Source organism: Equus przewalskii, chromosome 16 (assembly GCF_037783145.1).
Source record: "Equus przewalskii isolate Varuska chromosome 16, EquPr2, whole genome shotgun sequence".
In the NCBI taxonomy this organism is placed as follows: Eukaryota; Metazoa; Chordata; class Mammalia; order Perissodactyla; family Equidae; genus Equus; species Equus przewalskii.
The window spans coordinates 69,301,413-69,322,011 of NC_091846.1; the positions used below are offsets into that span (position 1 = coordinate 69,301,413).

The window sequence follows — 20,599 nt, forward strand, 5'->3', positions numbered from 1 at the left end:
TTCTCCTCACTGAATCTGCTTTCTCTCTAATACCTTCCTCATTCCTTTTAATCCTTAGGTCTCTTTCTTCCCCTGTCTGGAGCCATTCAGCCTGTCTATCTTCGATTATGCTAATTTGCTCTTCTATGGAGTCTGCCCGGGCATTCAGGGAATCCGTATTCTGTTTTATCTGTTCCATTGTGTTTTTCATCTCTAGTAATTCTGTTTGGTTCTTCTTTATAATTTCAATCTCTTTTGTGAAGTAACTCCAGAACTCGTTGGCTTGTTTCTCTATCTTTCTCTCTGCCTCATTGAAGTTTTTGATTATAGCTGCTCTGAACTCATTTTCACTTAGTTTACCTATTTCCAAGTCCTCAGGACTTAATTCTGTGTTTTTATTGTTTTACTTCTGGTCTGGGGCTTTTATAAATTGCTGGATGGTAGCGGAGTGGCTTTTTTGCATGGTGGTAGAATTCGGTTGCAGTTACAGCCTGTCGCCACTAGATGGGGGTCGAGAGCTGGGCGTTCTGAGCTCTCCGCCTTTGGGCAAGATGGCGGCGCACAGTGTGCTTTGCCAGGAGGGAGGGGCAGGTTTTCTCAAGCAGCAATCTGGGTTCAGATCAGTTCTGTTCTCTGGTCTCCCGGGGCCCTGGGTTTATGGGGTCCCTGCACACGGAAGCTTTCCCCTGTCAGCGGGTTTCCACTGTACTGGTGGCGGGAGTCCTAGATGATCCCCCGGTCATATGGCCCCTCCCCTGCTCCTTCCCGGACCTGTGCAGTGATCCCAGACTTTAGGGGAGGGAGTGAAGTTCTCTCCTACCCCGTTCCAGCTCCTCCGAGGCCAGCAGCAGGGTCTCCGTCCTCTGTCTTTTGATACTGTAGGTCTCCGAGTCCTAGCATTAGGTTCATTAGCTGAAATTCAGGTTTTTTTCCCAGTCCTTTGTTGTACTTTGGAGGGGAGAGAGTCCTGGATCAGCTCACCCCGCCATTTTGCTCTGCCCCTCTCCAGGAGAAGGATATTTTGATTGAGCATAGGATTCTTCAGTTTCTGTTCTTGTCTTTCAGGAGTTGATGCATTCCACTGTGTTCTAGCTTCTAGTGTTAAGTCTGATGTCATTCTGATTTCTCTGCCATTGCAGGGAATGTATTCTTACTGTCTGAAAGGTGACCTAGTTTTCTCTTAATTCTTGGATTTCAGAGTTTTTTCCCCCTCAACCAGGATATGACTGGTGTGTGCTGTTTACTCCGTGTGCTCTTTCAGTGTACAGATTTCAGTGTTTCTTCATTTTAGAGGAAGTTTCTTCTCTTAACTGTTTCCTTTCCTCACTTATAGTTTTCTCCATCTGGAACTCTTGTTATTTGTGGGTTAGGTATCCTGGACAAACTCTCTAAGGTTCATACGATTACTCTCATTTTGTATTTGTATTCTGTTTCTTGATATTATATCTTTATGTTGCTCTTCCAGGTTACTAATTCAAGTTCCATTGGTGATCATCTTCTCCTTTAAGTAGTTGACTGACTTGCGTAATTGGGAAATCATGTTGTTTTATCCCAGAAATTCTAATTGCATATAAGTGTATATCTGTGCATGTATTGCTAGTTTTCAAGTTTCTAAGTGCCCTTACTACTTTTTGGATAAAGGTTTTTTCTGTCTCTCAGCTGCTCTATTTCACTCGGCATATTTAATCATTATTCTGAATGCTTGTCCTTTCTCAGTGGGTGAGCCCCCTACTGTGGTTTTACTACAGTTGTTTTTGGGTTGTCAGTACTGAGTTCTGTTTGTTGTAATATTTTAAGTGGCAGTAGTCTTTCAAGTTGTTGAAGACACAGCCATGTCTACTCCTGATAACAGGAAGACCATATGCCTCCTAGCATTTTCCTCATCTCAAGGACAGAATCCAGCTAACATTTGTTGACTACTCGGACTTCTTGGCAAACAGACCAGGGACTCTTCTGGAGCCTTTATTGACTTTCTCTCCAGGGTCCGTGGATCTCTGCAGGCCAAGCTGTCTCCAGGATCTATTCCTTTCATGTACTTCCTTGGCATTTTCTAAAGCTAGTTTCTAAGTTTTGTCCAGAGAAAGGAGCCCATTTCCTGTTCTTGGCTTTCACTTTCCTCCAGATCTCAGCATGTGAGATTTCTTCAGCTGCTCACTGACTCTGGGGAGATAGAGACCATGGAATTTGGAGTGGAGAGGTAGTGAGCCAGGTTGGTTTTGCCGTCTTCCCAAAGCAGAAATATCTAACCTGGGTTGTCTGGGTCTCTTGAGTGAGCTATAGGGGAGTCTGAATCCTCTGAAATTGAATACACACTTTTCTGGGGAGAAATTCACTGAGGTTCTAGACCCAAAAATGGTTCAGAACAACTCTAGCTGATTAATGGGGAACTCTGTTTTCATTAATTACAAACATCCACTATTTTCACTGAGTGCAAGTAAATCCTAGCTCTACACCTCCTAGCTGTATGACTATAAGCAAATTCCTTAACTTCTCTGTGCTTCATTTTCCTTATATGTAAGGTGAGAGTAATTATGGCACTTGGTTTAGAGGACTCTGAGCATTAAATGAGTGAACACACTTAAAATGCTCAGAACAGTGCCTGTTTATACTAAGCACTCATTCTTCTTCCTAATGTGGAAATCTGACAGTAATATTCTGCGTGCTATTTTTGTTAAATATTGGTTAACGTGTTTACTTTTACTGTTGTCATTATTATTACTAAATCCTGTCAGTAGTTATTCTTTTTCAGATGGCAAACTGAGCCACAAATTAATAACGTTCTCTTATTATTCTTTTGTCAGTTAACTGCAGAATTATTGTTACAAATGAACAAATATACTTGAAATATAAACTGCTTTGAAAGAAATCTTTCCATCATAAGGGTGTTTATGTAAGAGTCTAGCAGAAAAATGGAGATGGAAATCTTTCTTCTAAAAATGAAACTGAGAGATAAAAGTGTTTGTTACAATGATAACCTATTTCTGCTTAGGCCTTTGTGCTAAGATTAATATTAGCACACTGAATACACCTTTCCAAATTTGTTGTGTGTGTGTGTGTTTGTATGTGTAATTGTTAAATTCCAAATCTAGGTTACTTTTAGGTTTTAGTTTTTTGGAAAAGCAGCCTTTATATAGTCTACAAAGATGAAAATAATTAGAAAACTCCAAGTAGAAAGGAATAAGGCTTATAGTAATTAAGCCCAAACATGATCATCTGCCTATGTCATATCCTTCGGAATAGAGTGCTAAATTGTCCCACTTTTGTTAGACCTTAGTCAGTTGCTTATATTGATTGCTACAGTGAAGGAGGAATCTACTTTTGCTGTGGAAGAAAAAGTGCAATAGAGTTGTTGAAATTCTATGGAGGCCAGACACCCTCACATCCCATCAGAGGTAATAATGTACCATATGGAACCTTTATATTCCAGAAGGATTTTTAGAAACTCTTTTGTAGCAGCTTGATTCTTACCCTTTGCTATGTCATTTATTTAAAAATTAAGAACTATTGCAACCCAAATTCTGGTTTCTAAGAATTGACTATAACTGAACAAATACTATATTCTAATTTCAGAGCAGTTTTAGATTTAAATAATATTCAGGACTTTCCATACTAAAAGAGTTTGGTCTTTTATGGAGTTGGAGTGTTTGATTGAAAGAATAACTGTTGGGAATAGGAGAAAATATAGGGAAATGTATTTGTAACTAATTTGTAAAATTCCATTCTTGCCAGAGGGGTCATTTTAGATCTGGGCAGAAGTTGACCTTTTGTATTATATCTAAAGTCATACAGGCCGGGGTTCTCACACTGACTAGAATAAGCCAGAGCTGGGATGTTCTTGACTATTTGAAGTCAGTCTCCTAGGAAACTGAGAATATAAAGTAGGATATGTGTTACTTTCCTTTAATATTTATGCAGTCTTACTAGAAAGTTGGAGGAAAGAAGTTTTTATTATACAGATATGAATAGATAAACTTGTTAGGCACTTTCAGTTAGGTTTTTCTTTTAAAGCATATTGTAAACTATTTTGGTGTCTTTGAGTTCTGGACTCTTCTCTAGATTTTAATTTTTCAAAATTTGTTCCTGTATTAGTTTCCTAGGGCTGCCATAACAACATACCACAGACTAGGGGGCTTAAACAACAGGAATTTATTCCCTCGCGGTTCTGGAGGCTGGAGGTCTAAGATTAAGGTGCTGCCGTGGTTAGTTTCTTCTGGAGGCCTCCCTCGTAGCCTGCAGAGGACCGTCTTCTCTGTCTGCACGTGGTCTTTCCTTTGTGCTGTCTGTGTCCTAATCTTTTCTCACATCAGTCATGTTGGATTGGGGCTCGCCCTAATGACCTCATTTTAGCTTAATTGCCTCTTTAAAGACCCCATCGCCAAATACAGTCAGATTCTGAGGTACTGGAGGTAGGGACTTCAGCATATGAGTTTGGTGGTGATGGGACACAGTTGACCCATAGCAGTTCCATTATCCTTTCTTCATCTGATTTTTGTGTTGGGGTCAACAGGGAAGTGCTGTGATAGAATCTGTTCAATTTTTAGTGCCACTCATGAATATAGCCATTATTTTCAAGGTGAGTTTACAGGAATGCTATGTCGGGGCCTATTTCCCAACGTGCTTTTTATCTTTGAGTCCTGTGGATCAAAATCTAACAACTTTAGATCTTTATTTTGAAATCCTGTATTCTCAGGAGGTAGAGCTTCAGAATTTTAATAGGTATATCTTAGATTCTGTTCTGGACAAAGAATCTCTCTGAATCAAAAGAACAGAACCAAAAATAATGGTATCAGTTATCCTTTCAGGCTGGAATAACAACAAACTAAAAAGATAGGGACTTATTATGCCAAATACCATCATGAAACTCAATTTTATATAACAGGACAATTTCTTCATATTTGAACAGGTAAATCATACCTATACTGCTTTCCGGAGTTGAATCAAACAAGTTCTGCTTACAAAAGATAGCTTTCGCAAACCAAGTCTTGTAATATCTGTCAGTTTAGACTTGATGTTTTTTAATAAAGATGTTACTTAAAATTACATTAGTTTAAAATAATATTATTTCAATATTAGAAATTCTTAATATTAAGAATTCACTCACCTTATACCCCTTGTATCTCATGTGCCTTCTCTGTAAACTGATAATGGAGCATTGAGGGACAAGTTTGTGCATATGAAGGGACTTTGTAAATTTCACTGCCATACAGATGTTAGTTGTGCTGTGTACGTTGGGTCTTCTACTTTTGGGGACAGTTTCTGTTTTGACTATCAATTGGTATACCACTCAGCAGCTGACAATTACGACCAAATATCCCTCCATTCAAGGAACTTTGAATACTTTTCATCACCGCTCCTCTGTATAATTCCAAGTTAACATATATTTTATTGATCTGAGGTCTTTCTACACTTTTTGTGACTTTTCCCTCCTTTAGTCTTCCCTCAGTTTTAATTCTCATTTGAGGTTAACTTAAGTGTGTAATTAAAATTTGCCTGAATCTTGCTTCTGTTGAGGGACTACTTGCCTGTTACCTATTAAAACCTTAGGAATTATTAGGAAAATAAAACAATAAAATATTTAAAAGTTTAAGTCAGAGAAAACCTATTGAACAAATTATCTGCTATTGATTATTTCACATAGTGGAAAGGTTTTGATTGAAGAGAAAATAACGTTGATCAAGTCAGATAGCTTTATTTTAATAATGTTTTGTAATGTAAAAACAAAAAACTCTTTCTAGTGACATTGCTTTACTTTTTCTTTTGAAATTATTTCAGATGTACAGAAAAATGCAAAATATTACAAAGAATTTCTGAACAGCCTTCAGTAACATTTATATTTGCTCATCCCTATATCTGTATCTGTATCTATATATTTCTGTATCTGTATCTATCTTTTTTACCTGAAGTAGTTCAGAGTAAATTGCAGACCTGGTGCCCCTTTACTTCTAAACATGTTTCTGTTTCCTAAAAACAAGAAAATTCTTTTACATTACCACAGTACCATTATCAAAATCAGGATATTAACGTTGACATATAACTATTGTCTAATCTACAGATGATGTTCAGATTTCACCAGTTGTCCCACTAATGTCTTTTATAGCAAAAGAAAAAAATTTTCTTGTTTAGGATCCTGCGTTACATTTACTTGTCATGTCTCTTTATGTTCTTTCCATCTGAAACAGTTCCTTATTCTTTTGTTGTCAACTATGATATTTACCTTTTTTTCAACGAGTACAGGCCATTTATTTTATAGAATGCCCGTCCTTTTGTATTTGGTTTTTCATGATTAAATTCAGGCTTTGCATTTTTGGCAGGAATACTACAGAAATGGTATTGTCCTTCTTTCTCCTTTACCACATAGGAGACACACGATGTCTCTTTATTCCATTACTGGCGATGTTGGTTTGGATGAGGTGGTATCTCTCAAATTTCTCCATCACAGAATTACTATTTTTCCTTTATCATTAATAAAATATCTTATGGGGAGATACTTTGAGACTCTGGAAATATTTCATTAGGCTTTCACTCCCTAGTTTTAGATACTTCCTAGTTTGTATTTAATGAGGAATAAGGCTGAAGATTACAGTGGCAGTGGCAGAATTTATGACTATAATTTTTAGAATCATAAAGATAGATAATGACAGCACAATACCAGAAAGATTGTTTTCCTAAATTCATTACTCTTGAAATTTTATACATCAAGAACTCACAGGTGAAGCAAAACCTAATTTACCTCACTGTTGCATTTGACAGGGTCAGTTATTTATTTTTTTAGGAAATAATTTGAAGCAACAGATTAGTAAAAGGCAGTGGCAGAGGTCTAGATGTGAACACTGAAAATAGTGACAGCTTGATGGTGACCAAGAAGACAAAACTAAATTAAAATAGCAAATAGATCTCCAAAAAGCTAGCTGTTTGTGACCGTCTAACATAGGCGTATATAACCATAGATGTTCATTCTAGTCCCTGAGAGTGATTATGTCCTATAATGTGGCATTTGATGATTGTTGTTGTTTGTACTTGTTTGGAGGGGATTCATGGCGAGATAGGGGCATTGCCAATACAAACTGACTTATCAGCTACTAATAGACTTTGAAGAGTGGTACTATTACCTTGATGAATATCTTACTCAGTAATTTACCTTTGAGGATTCAGAAATTCTAACTTGATAGGGCTTACTCCTTTTTATTGCATGTGTGATTTTTTCCTCTCTTCTTTTTGGTTAGGTCTTACTTTTGCTGACTAAATCACAAGATTTATATACTAGGATGTCAATGTATTAATCTCCAATGCATAATCATTCTATCTGGGGGATCCCCCTATTCATATGTTTCTTGGAACTAGCACACATTTCTGCTGGGTAGGAAAATTATATGTGAAGCCAAGTTCTCAAAAATTTCTTTGGTGAGTATAGAGTCACAATAAAGAAGTCATTTTTGTATTTTGAATATATAAGGCCTTATTTCTCAAAGTGTGTTCCATGGAATTTTCAACCCATAAAGATACTCTACGGAAGGAGGAAGTGTGTGGTAAATAAATGATGTATGATATCCTCCTCTTGGAGAGTCCCAAGACATAGTGATGTATTAATGAGTCTGAGGAGTCTTTCTAATTAAAAAAAACTAAAACTATTTAATTTAGGTTAACTCCATGTTTCCCAAATAGAAGTGACACAACTCCCATCCCCCTGACCACACACATAATAGTCCTCAGAATAGGTGTTTATTACCATCATCCTTTTGTAGTTAGACTTTTCTTCTAGGTTGGACAAGATGAATTTGTTGGCTTACCAGACACCGATCTTTGACGTTTTTTTCTTTTATAACCTTTTGTTCCACTTAGTCACCTTCACTTTCCATTGACCCTCCCTCCCTCCCTCCCTCCCTCTCTCCCTCTCTCCCTTCCTCCCTTCCTCTCTTCCTCCCTTCCTCCCTTCCTTTCTCCTTTCCTCTCCTTTTAAAGATATTTTTAAGACTATTCAATTATATTTTGGCCTTGGAGCCATTTGTCTCTTTATATACCTCTGTTCTGATCTCTTAAGTATTAACTTAGGAGAGAAACGATTTCTAAGTTCTCAGGGGTGGGGGATATACATGGTTATTTAAACAATGTTACTCTTAAAAGATTCCTGATAATAATAATACAGAGTCTAGAGGAAATGTTTCACATATCCTGTTGAACAACTTTGAAATTCTATTAAAATGTTTTGAGAAAGATTTTTTTCAAAAACGTTTAAAATTATAAATTTTACTTTAAAAAAAGTATTTCTGTTACCTGAAAAATTCAGGCATGTTAGACTATTTTGTAAACTTTAACAATACTTGAACCTCAATGGATATTTTTTTAAAATTCTGTAATAATGATTTTTGTCTTGAGCAGCTAGATATTATTTTAGTTATCTACTTAATTACTTTTATTTTGAAATGCAGTTCACTAATTTATAGTTAATTTATATTTAATTTATTTTAAAATATATTTATATTTTTTAAGTGTTGTGTTATGTTCCTGTTACATAACTCTAAGTAGGGTTAAAGTGAGTCTATGTTTGGATTCCATTCAATATGGGTCTGATGTACTTTTTTCCCCTACAGATTATAGGGAGATCTCTAAGATAAAACAGAGCCCTCTAATGAATTGGATCTTTAAGCTTTCATAGTAATATGTTTTATAAAAGACAACAGCACATAGTTATATAGCCATTTATGTTGACTACATGCTTTTTTATACATTTTTCCGTGAGGAAGAACAAGAAGGTTATACCATCTCTGGGGTGACATAAATTCCAGCCCTACCTCTACCACTTAGTATAGGTGTGACTCTGGATTTGCTGTGCATTCATTCATTCAATATATATTTATTTGCCTAGTATATAGTACATACTTCTCTGGTCACTAGACTTAGAAGGATGAAATTAAATCATTCACTTAGCTTTTAAAATTCTTTTCTCACCTGACAGGGATATGTGCACAGTATTGATACAAAGCCCTTAGCACATAGTAGGCTCACCTCTTGAGTAGTTAGTGTAGTAAGATGCTTTCTCACGTGAAGTTTGTTTCTAGTAATAATAGAGAGGTTCTACAGTTTCTTCCTTTCTTATTGTGTTTATCATACAGTCTTGTTTCTCGCAAAATTCTAATTTGCTTTCAAAAATATATTTTTTAAATTATCTAATAAGATCTTTATTTAGTGTCACATTTATTTTACAAAGGGCAGATGCTTATTTTAGTGATTATTTGTCATTAAAATTATGTCAAAATGTCTTAAAATGTTGTTGAAACTGTAAACAAACTCATAACACACACAGAGCTAATTATGGATGCCATCTGTTTATTTTTACAAAGCTTTTTTTTTTTAAGACCATGGCATTGTCTGCTTATGATAAGCTTCAAGATTATTATAATGACTAAGTCCTGTCCTTCAATTAGTGTAGCTGAAGATGGAAAGACAATTCGTTTGTTCACTGACCTTTTCCTGTGTCAGAGTGTATGAAATATGACGTGTCATGATAAAGAAACTATTGTGAAGTGCATTTAGAACATGCTTAATTTTTATGAGAAAAAGAATTGGTGTCAAAGCAGCAGATGTGGCCAAAGTTTTAGTTAAATTTTTAAAACTTATTCAAGGTTTAGATGAAAGACAGATTATCTCTTCTTTGCTAGTGCCATAAGTGGCTTTATTTTAGCTAAGTTTAGGAACTTGTAAGCAATCGATCAAATTTATAATGTGTATCCCTGTTAGTATCCCTATATGTTGGTGCAGGGTTTTATACATGTGTAGCCCATGTGTTAGTGTGGAAGGCCAGGGATCCCCATGACAGCATCATCCAAAGTAGCTCTCAGCAATTTGCTGAGAGAGCAGTGATTTCACTGGCTCAGTTTTGCTATTGTGCATGCTAAGCACTCCCCATGTAAGTCTGGAGGGAAAACAACCTGCAGGATCCATCTGCTCCTTTCTGCTACACTGCATTGATGTAAGAGTACGCTAATCTGGTTGCTTGTCAGGACAGGTTAGTGAAAGCATGCAAGTGGGTGAGACTTCGGCTAGACTAGTGCTTTGGAAAATCATAAGCTGCTTCCATAGATGCCATGCTAAGTGTAGCAGAATAGGTTGATTATCAGCCACATTGAAGATTGCCCCTGAATATGTAATTCTCAGTTAAGAATTAGTTTCAAAATTAAAAGTGTTAAACATTTGTGGACCACATCTGATTAAAAACTGGGAAAAGTAATATAGATAGTTTACAAAATACTTTTTAGGTGTTAGTTTTTCTTATCATGCTTTGTACTATATTGTGTTTATTCTTTAATTTTGTTCTCAGATAGTTTTTTAGTCAAATAGGATTAAATGTTAAATATAATTAACCTCATTTTACTCAAAGGTTGTTGAAATTCTTCTTGCTTATTTCTGTTTATTTACCTTTTCCTACACCTATTGACTGGCAGATATTGGCCTTGCAGGTTGAGCATCCTGTCACAGAATGCATTACTGGCCTGGACCTAGTCCAAGAAATGATCCGTGTTGCCAAGGGTTACCCTCTCAGGCACAAACAAGCTGATATTCCCATCAACGGCTGGGCAGTTGAATGTCGGGTTTATGCTGAGGTAAAATGAATGATGTTGGGAGGAAGAATGGTGATTGTGTTCCAAGTTATGGGACCAGGTATAGGTAAACAAGATAAAGTTCGGGTTTTATAACCCGTGTCAAGTATTTGATTATGTAATCCAGAATTGAACCAGGGGAAAGGTTAGGTAATTTTGACATAATTCAAAATAGTTTCAAAGGATTGAGTTTAATTAATTTTTGTATATTTTTTCTGGTTGGAGGAATAGCTACTAATCAGTTTAAAGGGCAACAAAGCATTAGTTGAATATTCTCGTGCTTGAATGGACCATGGGTTTTTTTTGTTTGCCTGTTTTCAAACCTCATTTGAAATAAACAGAAGCGTTTATTTCTATGGTTTTATCTTTTGTTTTTTTGAGATCTTACCCCGGGTACATATTAGTTGTTAATTCAATATTTACTTAAATTTTTTCTCATAGCTTTTTTCCCTAGTAATTTTATCCCTTATGGTTATATGAAAGTAACAACTAAAATTTAAATTGCAAAGCTTTCATTCATAATTTTAATTATAGATTTTGCTCAGAAACTCTCAGTTTAGTACTTTCATATTAATTTATAACTATATTAACCAGATAATAAAGCAGTCGACACCTGAAAATGCTTTTTTCAAATGATTAAAACAAGAATGCAAGGAAACATTTAGACTATCTTTTACTTTTAGATATTGCAGCCTGTCTGTCGAAATAAAAAATAAATTAGCACTATCTTCATTTAAGAGTACTGAAAGTTGTTTTGAAATGTTTTTAAGGATCTTGAGAAATATGTTTTGGCTTGGTTATTGTTCTTGCTTTTTATTATGTTTTAAATGTGTTTTCTTCCTTATTGTTATGACACTGAACTTATTTAATATTTATTCTGATGACTTAAGATATTTACAAATGGAGCACATATCTAGTAGCATGTGCAAAGTTTCTTTTCAAGTCTTTATTTGAAGAACCAAAATTCTCAAATTTTACCATATGCGAGCTGTTTTGAGAGTAAGAAAAACAAATATCTTTAGTGCACTACATTTGTTGTTCTGAACTTGAGTATGTTTTGATGTAGCGCCTAGGTTATTTTATTTTTGCCCAAGGCATTCTAAGAAGATTTATAAAAAGTTGGAATTTTACCAATTTCAATAAAGTATGATCAAGGTCAGGCTAAATTCTGCTTACAGTTCTGTTTGATTTTTAAATACACTTCTAAGTTGTCTAGAGTGAGTATAAGACAATGATATTCTGAAATCTGTGATTTGGTAAATACAGTATGTTGAAAATAGACCTATAAATCCTTCTTCATTGTATAAATATTTAACCTTACTTGTGCTGATTTATATTTCAAAGACTGTGCTTCCTTTCCTTTGAACTTTCAGGACCCCTACAAGTCTTTTGGTTTACCGTCTATTGGGAGATTGTCTCAGTACCAAGAACCAATACATCTACCTGGTGTAAGTCATTAAGCTATAATACCAAGTGAGGGGTTAAAATCTTGATTTATGTCATACTTTTATGTTAAAGCATGTCAACACCAAAGGGTGTAAATTGAAGGACAAGTAAAATTCATGGGGAATCAGTTTTTTATTTTTTAATATTTTGTACTTTATGATGTGGAGGAAAATCAGAGTTCACTTGATGGGGGAAGTCCAGAGACATCTGACTTCTAAATAAATGATATTTTACAGTGTCACAACTTTTTTGAAAATTGTAATGAAAAAGATGATGGAATCCTAAGAGTCGGAAATGATTTTTCTGTGTTACAATTTAATCTTTTTAATAAATCTAATCTAGCTTGCCTGTATAGTCAGATGTCAAGAAATTCAAGTACAAAATAAGCTTGTTAACTGAATGGATTAAGGAAAACAAACTGTACCTCATTCTGTTAAGTGTCATGGACTCTAAGAAGTATATATTATTTACACCAGTTAAAGAAAAGTGATTACTGTCTGCTTTATTCATATTTCCTCTATATTTAATAGCTGTTCATTAAATAGTTTTTTTTTTTCATGAAAAGAACAAGGACATACCCTGTCTCTTAACAAGGTAGTAAGTGCATATATATATGACATTACGTTAGCTAGTGGATGACGAGGCTGTACCATCTGTGAATATGATTATTCAGTTTGATTACTGGACAAAGATGGTGAAAAATTACAGGAAGAATTCTAAATTTGAAGATGTTATTGGATATATGATTTATTTCAGTTTTTAAATTGTTTTTGCCCATGTGCTTTCTAAAGGGACTTGACCCTTTCTAGGCTTGGAGACTTCATGCTGTGTTCAAAGCCTGAAGGCAGAAAAAAAATTGTAAAGATTTAACAGGCGTTATGTGACGTTAAATAGCAGATGAGAAAACAAGTATCATAGGGACATATCTAAACATTTTTTTAATCAAACAAAAAAGTATTAAATAAGAATTCATAATGATTACTCTAGTTGTTAGAAGTTTTCACCACGTTGTAATAGCTAACAGGATGTCAAACATTTTGCCCTCGCAAGTTTTTGCAATTTGCAATTTTCAGACGTGAGACCTGTTGAAAGTACAAGTGATAATGGACAAACTATACCCCCTACAGTCTTTGTCCCACCAAATCTTTCTTCAATTAATGCTGCAGCAGGAGTTTTATGTAATAACATTTGCGCTTGTGAGCCATCCATAGAAAGAAAAAACAATTAAAATGCCTTAAATGTTCTGCTTACTGCTGTTATTTGCTTGTGTGAATGTTGCATGTCAGCTAAATGGACCAAGGAATAGATAAAGTGATTGGGTGCGGGAGAGTGCACACTAAGCTTTGTCTATCATTATTGCTGGGAGCAATCAAATTGATGTCAGCAGGACAGTAGATGCGTTGACAGCTGTAATTATGTATCTCCATGGTGATCACTTTTGGCCTGTCATGGAGGCCCACGAGTCCCCTCCCTTGGAAGCATTTAATCAGATTGGGCTGTCACTTGTCAGGTAGACGTGGCGGGCTGGGAGTTGTGCTGAGGGGGAGAGGTGACTCGAGAATGCAGGGTGGGAGATGGCTCATAGTTTCACAGGGTCCACTGTTGGTACAGAAAAAAAGACATTTGAATTGTGCCAGAGGTTTCTGAGCAGTGGTTTTAGACTCATACACAGGTGCTCGGGAGGTGGTGGTGGTGTTTGTTTTTCCTCTTTATCTTCTTAAACTAGATCAGTTTTAACTTAGGAAGCCCTTTGTGGCCCTTATCTTTTTTGGTCATAAGAATACATACTTCAGTGTTAACTTACAGTTTGTACGTTTCACATGCTGCTTTAAGCCTAAAATTTATTTATATGGCAAAGATGAAGATTTTCTTTTTATCTTTGATCACCATATTTTGTAAATTTGTTCTTTCAGACCACAATTTTGTTCTGCTCAGAAATTTGGTTACAATTCCATTTGACTTTATCCTTAAAGCTTTTAGTGCAAAAAGCTAAAATATATGTATTTTTGCATAACGTTTTTTCCCATGGAGGGATGGAGACTTAATTTGACTTTTAATTCATTGTTGAAACTAAAATAAGCTGATTATTATTTGGAAAAAGCTGCATAAACAGTAAGTTATAAGTCAGAGTCTTCATGCTTTGTTACAGTTTTAAATTAGAAATGTTAATTTGCTTATACAAAGATATGTGTTGATTATATATTATACAAGTTGATTTTACTCTCTGTATTTTTAAATTAAAATGACATACCTTCTGTGATTATAATTTTAGTAAATAAACACATAGTTAGATCTAAGAGCCCTAGGTAACTTAACTTTTAGGATGGTGTTATCCAAGGTAACTAAAATTTTAAGTTGTGAACTATAGGAGAATGTAATAAATGTTCTTTATTGTCTGTGTTATTTTACCAGTGGGTTGAACATCAAAGTTCCACACTAGCTTTGTAGCAGTTTATGTAGCAAATAGTAGGATATGTTTAAAGTCAAAAGTTTTAGAACTTGTACCAATCTCAATTTTAAACCCAACTTTAGCAAGCATGCTGTCATTTTAAATAATACATGGTGGTAAAATGAGCTCTTTAACTTTTTGCTACAAAAATTAAGAAAATACAAGTTCAGAGATGTCCTTTCTGCTATATAACTTGATTACCAGTTCCATTTGGGGGCTATTTAAATGTGGGAAGAAGGTAGATTATGATTTTATTACTTTCACAGCTGCCCCATTAATTCTTTTCTAGGTTTTATAAACACTGTGAATTTCATAGAACTTCAGTTTATGTCCTGAAGTATGTTTTTGGAAAATAGAATGCCAAGTATATTTTTTAAGTGCGCTGAGTGACTTCTATTTAAAATTAAGATTTTCACATGTGAATGTGAATACAAATATCCATATTTTTGTTTGTGTTTGCAAATACGGAAATAGAAGCACTCTGGGTATGTTATAATGTTATTTTCTGAAACCTTACAAAGAGAAGAGTAGTGTAATTTTTTTTTTCCGAGAGAATGAAACTGTGCTTTATCTTTTGATGTCACCATATAATAAAGCCATCATCATACCCTCATGTGGATATCCTAGACAAGAGGTTCTACATGTGGTCCCTTGATAATTGCCTAAATTAAAATATTAAAGGCCTAACAGCCGCTGTGTTGACCTTTTTCTGCCTTGCTGCAGACAGATGAGCTGCTGTTTGTTAGGAAGGCTTCTTCCCACAGGTGAAGAGCTACGTGAGCTTCCGCTCATCTCTTCCCACCCCTTTACAATGTTGGGCATCAAAGTCCTGCTGTTCCAGCAGCTTCGATTAAATTCCTCTGTCCTCAAGATCCCTAGGACATGCTTGACAGTCTTCAGTATTTTGATTAGCTTTTAAATACTTCAGATTCCAAAACAGAGGCACAATAATTTAATAAATATTTCATCCGCAGCAACTGCTCATTTTAAAAGTTTTACATGGCTAACCTCTGTGCCTTACGGCTGATATCAAACTGGGAGATGAAAACAAGAATCAGCGATGTACTAACTAACTTGTTGGCTGGTTAACAGCAATCAGGCTCTTCAAAAGAATATTTTGAACTTGTGCTATTTTTTTTCCCCATGAAAATTGCAAAATCGGAACTCTAATTGGGGCTGTGTCCTTACAAAGCAAAGCCATGAGAAAAGCTGTGTAAACATTAAAGTCTCAGGGGACTAACAGTAACAGAAAAAAAAGCATTTTACAGTTGAGAGGGTGAGACAAAAAAGGAAAGTGTTATAGACATGAAAGCCCCAGGACCAGCGTTCCTACGGAGCTGACGGTGCTCCGAGTCCTGCTGCATGGCTTGACTGGGGTCCTCATTGGGACTCTCAGAGGGTACAGTGGGGAGTGTGACTAGGAGTGGCATCACTCATGCTATGCTTCAGTTGGAAGATACCATCAAATAGCTACAAATGCATCACAGGATAGTGATGTATGAAGTATTTTTTTTGTGTGTAGTTTCTTAATTCCTTCTTTTATTGGGAGAACAAAAAATATATGTTGCACTGCATATTAACAGATCAAGGTAATTTGCTTTCTGTATACTTTGGATTGTTTTTCTGTTTTCCACAAGCTGAAATGTTATTCGAGATTGAAGTTATCCATCTGTTTCATGGAAATTAAATTTGTTATGAGAAAAATATCTGCACAATACTTTCACTTCTTTCTTTCTTTCTCTCAGGTCCGGGTTGACAGTGGCATCCAACCAGGAAGTGATATTAGCATTTATTATGATCCAATGATTTCAAAAGTTAGTTCTATTTCTTAATGATTTCTTTCAGTATTATTCTGAAAAGACAATGGACGTATTTAATTTAAAAGTCTGAAATTGGGCCTTTACCTGAATCATGTGCTACAATTAAACGAGTATTTATGCACTGATGGAAAAGCGAAAGCAGAGCAGATTTTCTTTAAGAGAGAAATTTCAACATCGTGTTAGTTTGCAACACTCTCTCCTCCCCAATCAAACTAAACTATCATCCCCTGCCCCCTCAGTGACAAACTTATCTACCAGTGGCACCGACCCTGCCCATGGCATTCAGAATGAATTGGGGTTTTTTTCTGACCATTCCTGAAAATCACCTGAGCTGACAGTATGAATGGCAGATGGTGTCAAGGAGTTGAGATGATAGCTGTGTTTGTTAGAGTACTTTTACCTTTTTCCTTTTTATGAATCACTAATTACTTATGTAGATTTGACATAATTAAATTTTATGTGAGAGTATAAGATGTCTTTTTGCCCACTTATCTTTTTGCAATTTGACTTTCCAGAATAAATTAACGACTCCACTTAAATTTTTAGATCTCTTAAAATCTTTAGAATCTTAAGATCTGATGAAATGTAAAATTCTACCTGCAATAGCTAAAACTGTGAATTTTATTTAAATCTACAATGCTATTTTCTCTGAAGTGTTAGACCTGTATTGAAGGATGATTTCTTTACTGAAAATCCTATTTCTCAAGATGGTTTTTCTCCCAAATTGTACTTTTTTATGTAGTTGCGGTAAACAAACCATCTTTTATTTTTCTTTGTTCACTTAAGTTTTTACACTAATATTGTTAAGATGAACTTTAAGTATTTTGTTTGAGAAACACTAATTTAAAAATAAAAATACGTATAAATAGATTTATTTTAATAGATATGGTTCCATTTTTGGAGCAATACATTTCTGTTCAGAAAAATGGCCTGCAAATTAAATTTCAACCTGGCTTGATACTAAAGAGCTGAGAAATGTACTAAAATAATTGTAAACAACAAATTGATTAATGTAATACCCAGAAAAATATTTTATGAATAGTTACTTTTTTACTGCTAATTTGTATAAGATACATATAAATGGGCACAAAATCATTTAGATCAGTAAGACCTTTCAGTTTTTCTAATGCAAGTACCCCTTGCTTCTGTGCTATGTTATATGTACAAGTTAGCTATTCAGGGTGTCAAACTTGGAAACCACAGAAAAATAGGGAGAGAAAAAACAAATCTTGCCTAATCGTCTACTATCCCAGATGTTCATATCCTATCTCAAATGTTCACATTTTGATATCTTTCCTTTTAAACATTTTATGCTTGTTTTCTTTATGTCAAGGAGCTCTTTTCTGTGATAGTGAAATATAGGAGAAAAGTCTGATATAGCTTGATTCTAATATTTATTTACTTAAGAAAAATCTTAGTTGACATACTTTATACTAAAAACTGGTCCACTGTGAAATTTCAAAAGCTGCTCTGGGAGGTCTGTTATGAAATACTTTAATTTTTACTGGGATGAATCATTTGACTCATAGATCAATGGAGCTACATCTCTCTATGTAAAACGCTTTTTCGTATGTTTGCTTTCAGCTAATCACATATGGTTCTGATAGAACTGAAGCACTGAAGAGAATGGAAGATGCACTGGATAATTATGTTATTCGAGGTAAAAAGAAACATTTGAAGTGCTGCTATTGTACATGGCGTCCAGTTCTGGAAAACAACTTGAAAATTTAATAATTAGAGAATTCGATAGAACGTTTGCTTACTATGTGTTTAAATAGAGATAAGAAAAGCTTGAATTAATTAAACTGACTTTCTAATTAAGAATACCTGTTTCATATTCTTTAGCAGTCCTGTGCTTTACATATACATTTTGAATTATTTAATTAAACATATGGTTTATGACCTTTCCTGGATGAGCATTTAGTATTTTATAGGTATGTCTTGTATTTAAAATGGTTCTTTATTCTGAAGTCTTTTATTGGCCAGTGTAGTTTGACAGAACATTTGCTACATTACTGCCTTTGTATTTTTGTTGTTGTTGTTTTGAAGTTTGAAACTTGAAAACATAATGGAGATATAAAATAGAGTGACCTACGTTTGACTAATTTGAGAGTAGAGGGAATAGCTCTGTGCTTCTATAAATTAGAGAAATTATAGAATATTTTCTAGAAAATGCACTTTTGTTACCTTATGTATATACAGGATAGTTCTAATGCCTAACACGTGTGATCCTACAAGACTTTCAGGGGTGTAGTGAGAACTGAATTAGGAGCAGCCATTACATTTAAATAACTAAAGCAGAGTTATACTTATTCCCCTTAAGGAGTAAATTGCATTCTAAATTTTATTAGCAACTTTCCATTAGTAGTGAAAAGATCATTTTACTTTAGGCCAGCATAAATTATCATAAACTTCAGAATAATGGACTTTAATATGATATTTAAAGTGTAAAATATAAGTTCATTTTGAATTATGAATGAGTAGTGTGGATCTAAGAACATTCTGTAGGAAAGACTGGCTGTATAGTTTTGCTCTTTTCTCAGGCCTCACCAAATAGAACAGTGGGGCTAGGAGGCTAGATTTTGGAGACTGACAGGGTAGAATGGTGGTGGAATATGACTGCACAGCCTCCCTCAAGCCCATATGGAGTTTGAATGCAATTTCAAAAGCCCTCCCTTTGAGTGGACGAAGCCTGTAGATTGTAAGGCTTGGCAAGTGTTCTACAACTTTGTGTAAATTAGAAGTATCCTGTTCTCTCAGCGTGTCCAGCCCTGGGAAGGGGAGCCCAGCTTAACAATGGAGCATGTCAAGCCCTTACTCTGCCTCCTTGACCAAGTGCCTTTTTGCAGTGAACAGTTGGTACAACTGTACAGTAGTGGCCCATGACAGTTTAGTGACTCTATTTGTTTGCTTCTATCTTTCCCTGCTGATTTTCCTCTATTTGCATGTGAGTCATGCAGTCCTCACTTTCCTCGTCTTTTCTCTTGTCAGATCAGGAGAAATTTCTCCTCCCTTCCTTATTACTCTTCCCCTCTTTTCTTCCCATTTGTTAACTAACAAGTGGCAGTGATTGTATCTACTGTCATGTGCTAGTGATTCACCTCTGTCAATGAAAGGAAAACAGTAAGCTCTCAACTGAATCTAGATGTAATAAAAAAAAAACCAGTAGCATCACTATCCAGAGCATCTAGAAATTTGAAAAATCTCCTTCACACTCTTTCTAGCTTATCCTCTAATTCCTTTTCAGCCTTAATTGTGGAATATTAGCTGGTTTTATAACTCTGCTACATTCCAGCATAAGCGGCAGATACAGATTCTCTCTGTGTGTTGGCTAAATAGGCCTTGAGGGGTCGGTTTTCCTACAGAAATACTATTGCCCCCTGGATTACTTTAGATCCTGTTTGGAACACACATCTAATTTGAGTGTGTGTTTAACTGCACGTATATAGACATAAACGAGGGACTTGAGAACGTTGTTCCTGGAGGCCTTTGAAGTATTTGTAAGAATTTTCTACAGATTTCTCTCTCCCTTCCCTTATCATTGTATTTTTTATTGTGGTTGTTGAATTATTAGACTTTGGTTAATTTAATTTTCACTCTAATGATCTTGAATAGTAAATTCATTAATTTGAGATAGTCTGAGTAAGAAGATTTTATCAGATCACATCTCTTTTGAGCTTTGATATAACATAGTGCCATGGCATATGGACAGTTTGTCAAAGTATTAGGTTAGTATTGGTCTTAACTAAAAGTTACCCTTCTATTCTGTCTGGCTTTTGAAAGGAATACTCTTTCATATTAACAGAATACACTTTCATGTTTTATATTTAAATGAACACTTTTTCCACTGATTTACTTTCTATACTTTATATAAAGATTTGCCAGTTAATATATTTTTTAATTAAGTGACTTAAATACAAAGTAGACTTAAGATTATTCTCCTAACTTTGTATGTATCACAAGTAAAAAAAATGTATTTTATTGGGCAGAGAGATTTTTAGGCAGTCTAAAATTTCTACCTTTGAATCACTGTGTTGCAATAGAAAGACAGGCATGGGGTCATATCCTGTCCTGACAACACTTAGTAACTGTGACTTTTGTCAAATTACTTTGTTTCTCTGAATCTCATACACCACATTTAAGAATGGAGTGTTGGGGCCGGCCCCGTGGCTGAGTGGTTGAGTTTGCATGCTCTGCTTTGGTGGTCCAGGGTTTCACCGTTTCGGATCCTGGTCGTGGACCTAGCACCACTCATCAAGCCATACTGAGGCAGTGTCCCACATGCCAAAACTAGAAGGACCCACAACTAA

General features: G+C 35.2%; 1 protein-coding gene across 8 annotated transcripts in view; it reads left to right on the forward strand.

Annotated features, from left to right (window-relative positions):
- PCCA (propionyl-CoA carboxylase subunit alpha) overlaps positions 1-20,599 on the forward strand; it is a 416,711-nt gene that overhangs the window by 194,138 nt on the left and 201,974 nt on the right. For all 8 annotated transcript variants that reach the window (XR_011528233.1, XM_070579174.1, XM_070579175.1 and 5 more), the window contains 4 exons: positions 10,434-10,577; positions 11,948-12,022; positions 16,215-16,283; positions 17,874-17,949. Coding sequence is in view for 7 of the 8 variants with exons in the window: in XM_070579174.1 (XP_070435275.1) it covers positions 10,434-10,577; positions 11,948-12,022; positions 16,215-16,283; positions 17,874-17,949 (364 nt within the window). In the remaining variant the exon portion in view is untranslated. The remainder of the gene's footprint in view (positions 1-10,433; positions 10,578-11,947; positions 12,023-16,214; positions 16,284-17,873; positions 17,950-20,599) is intronic.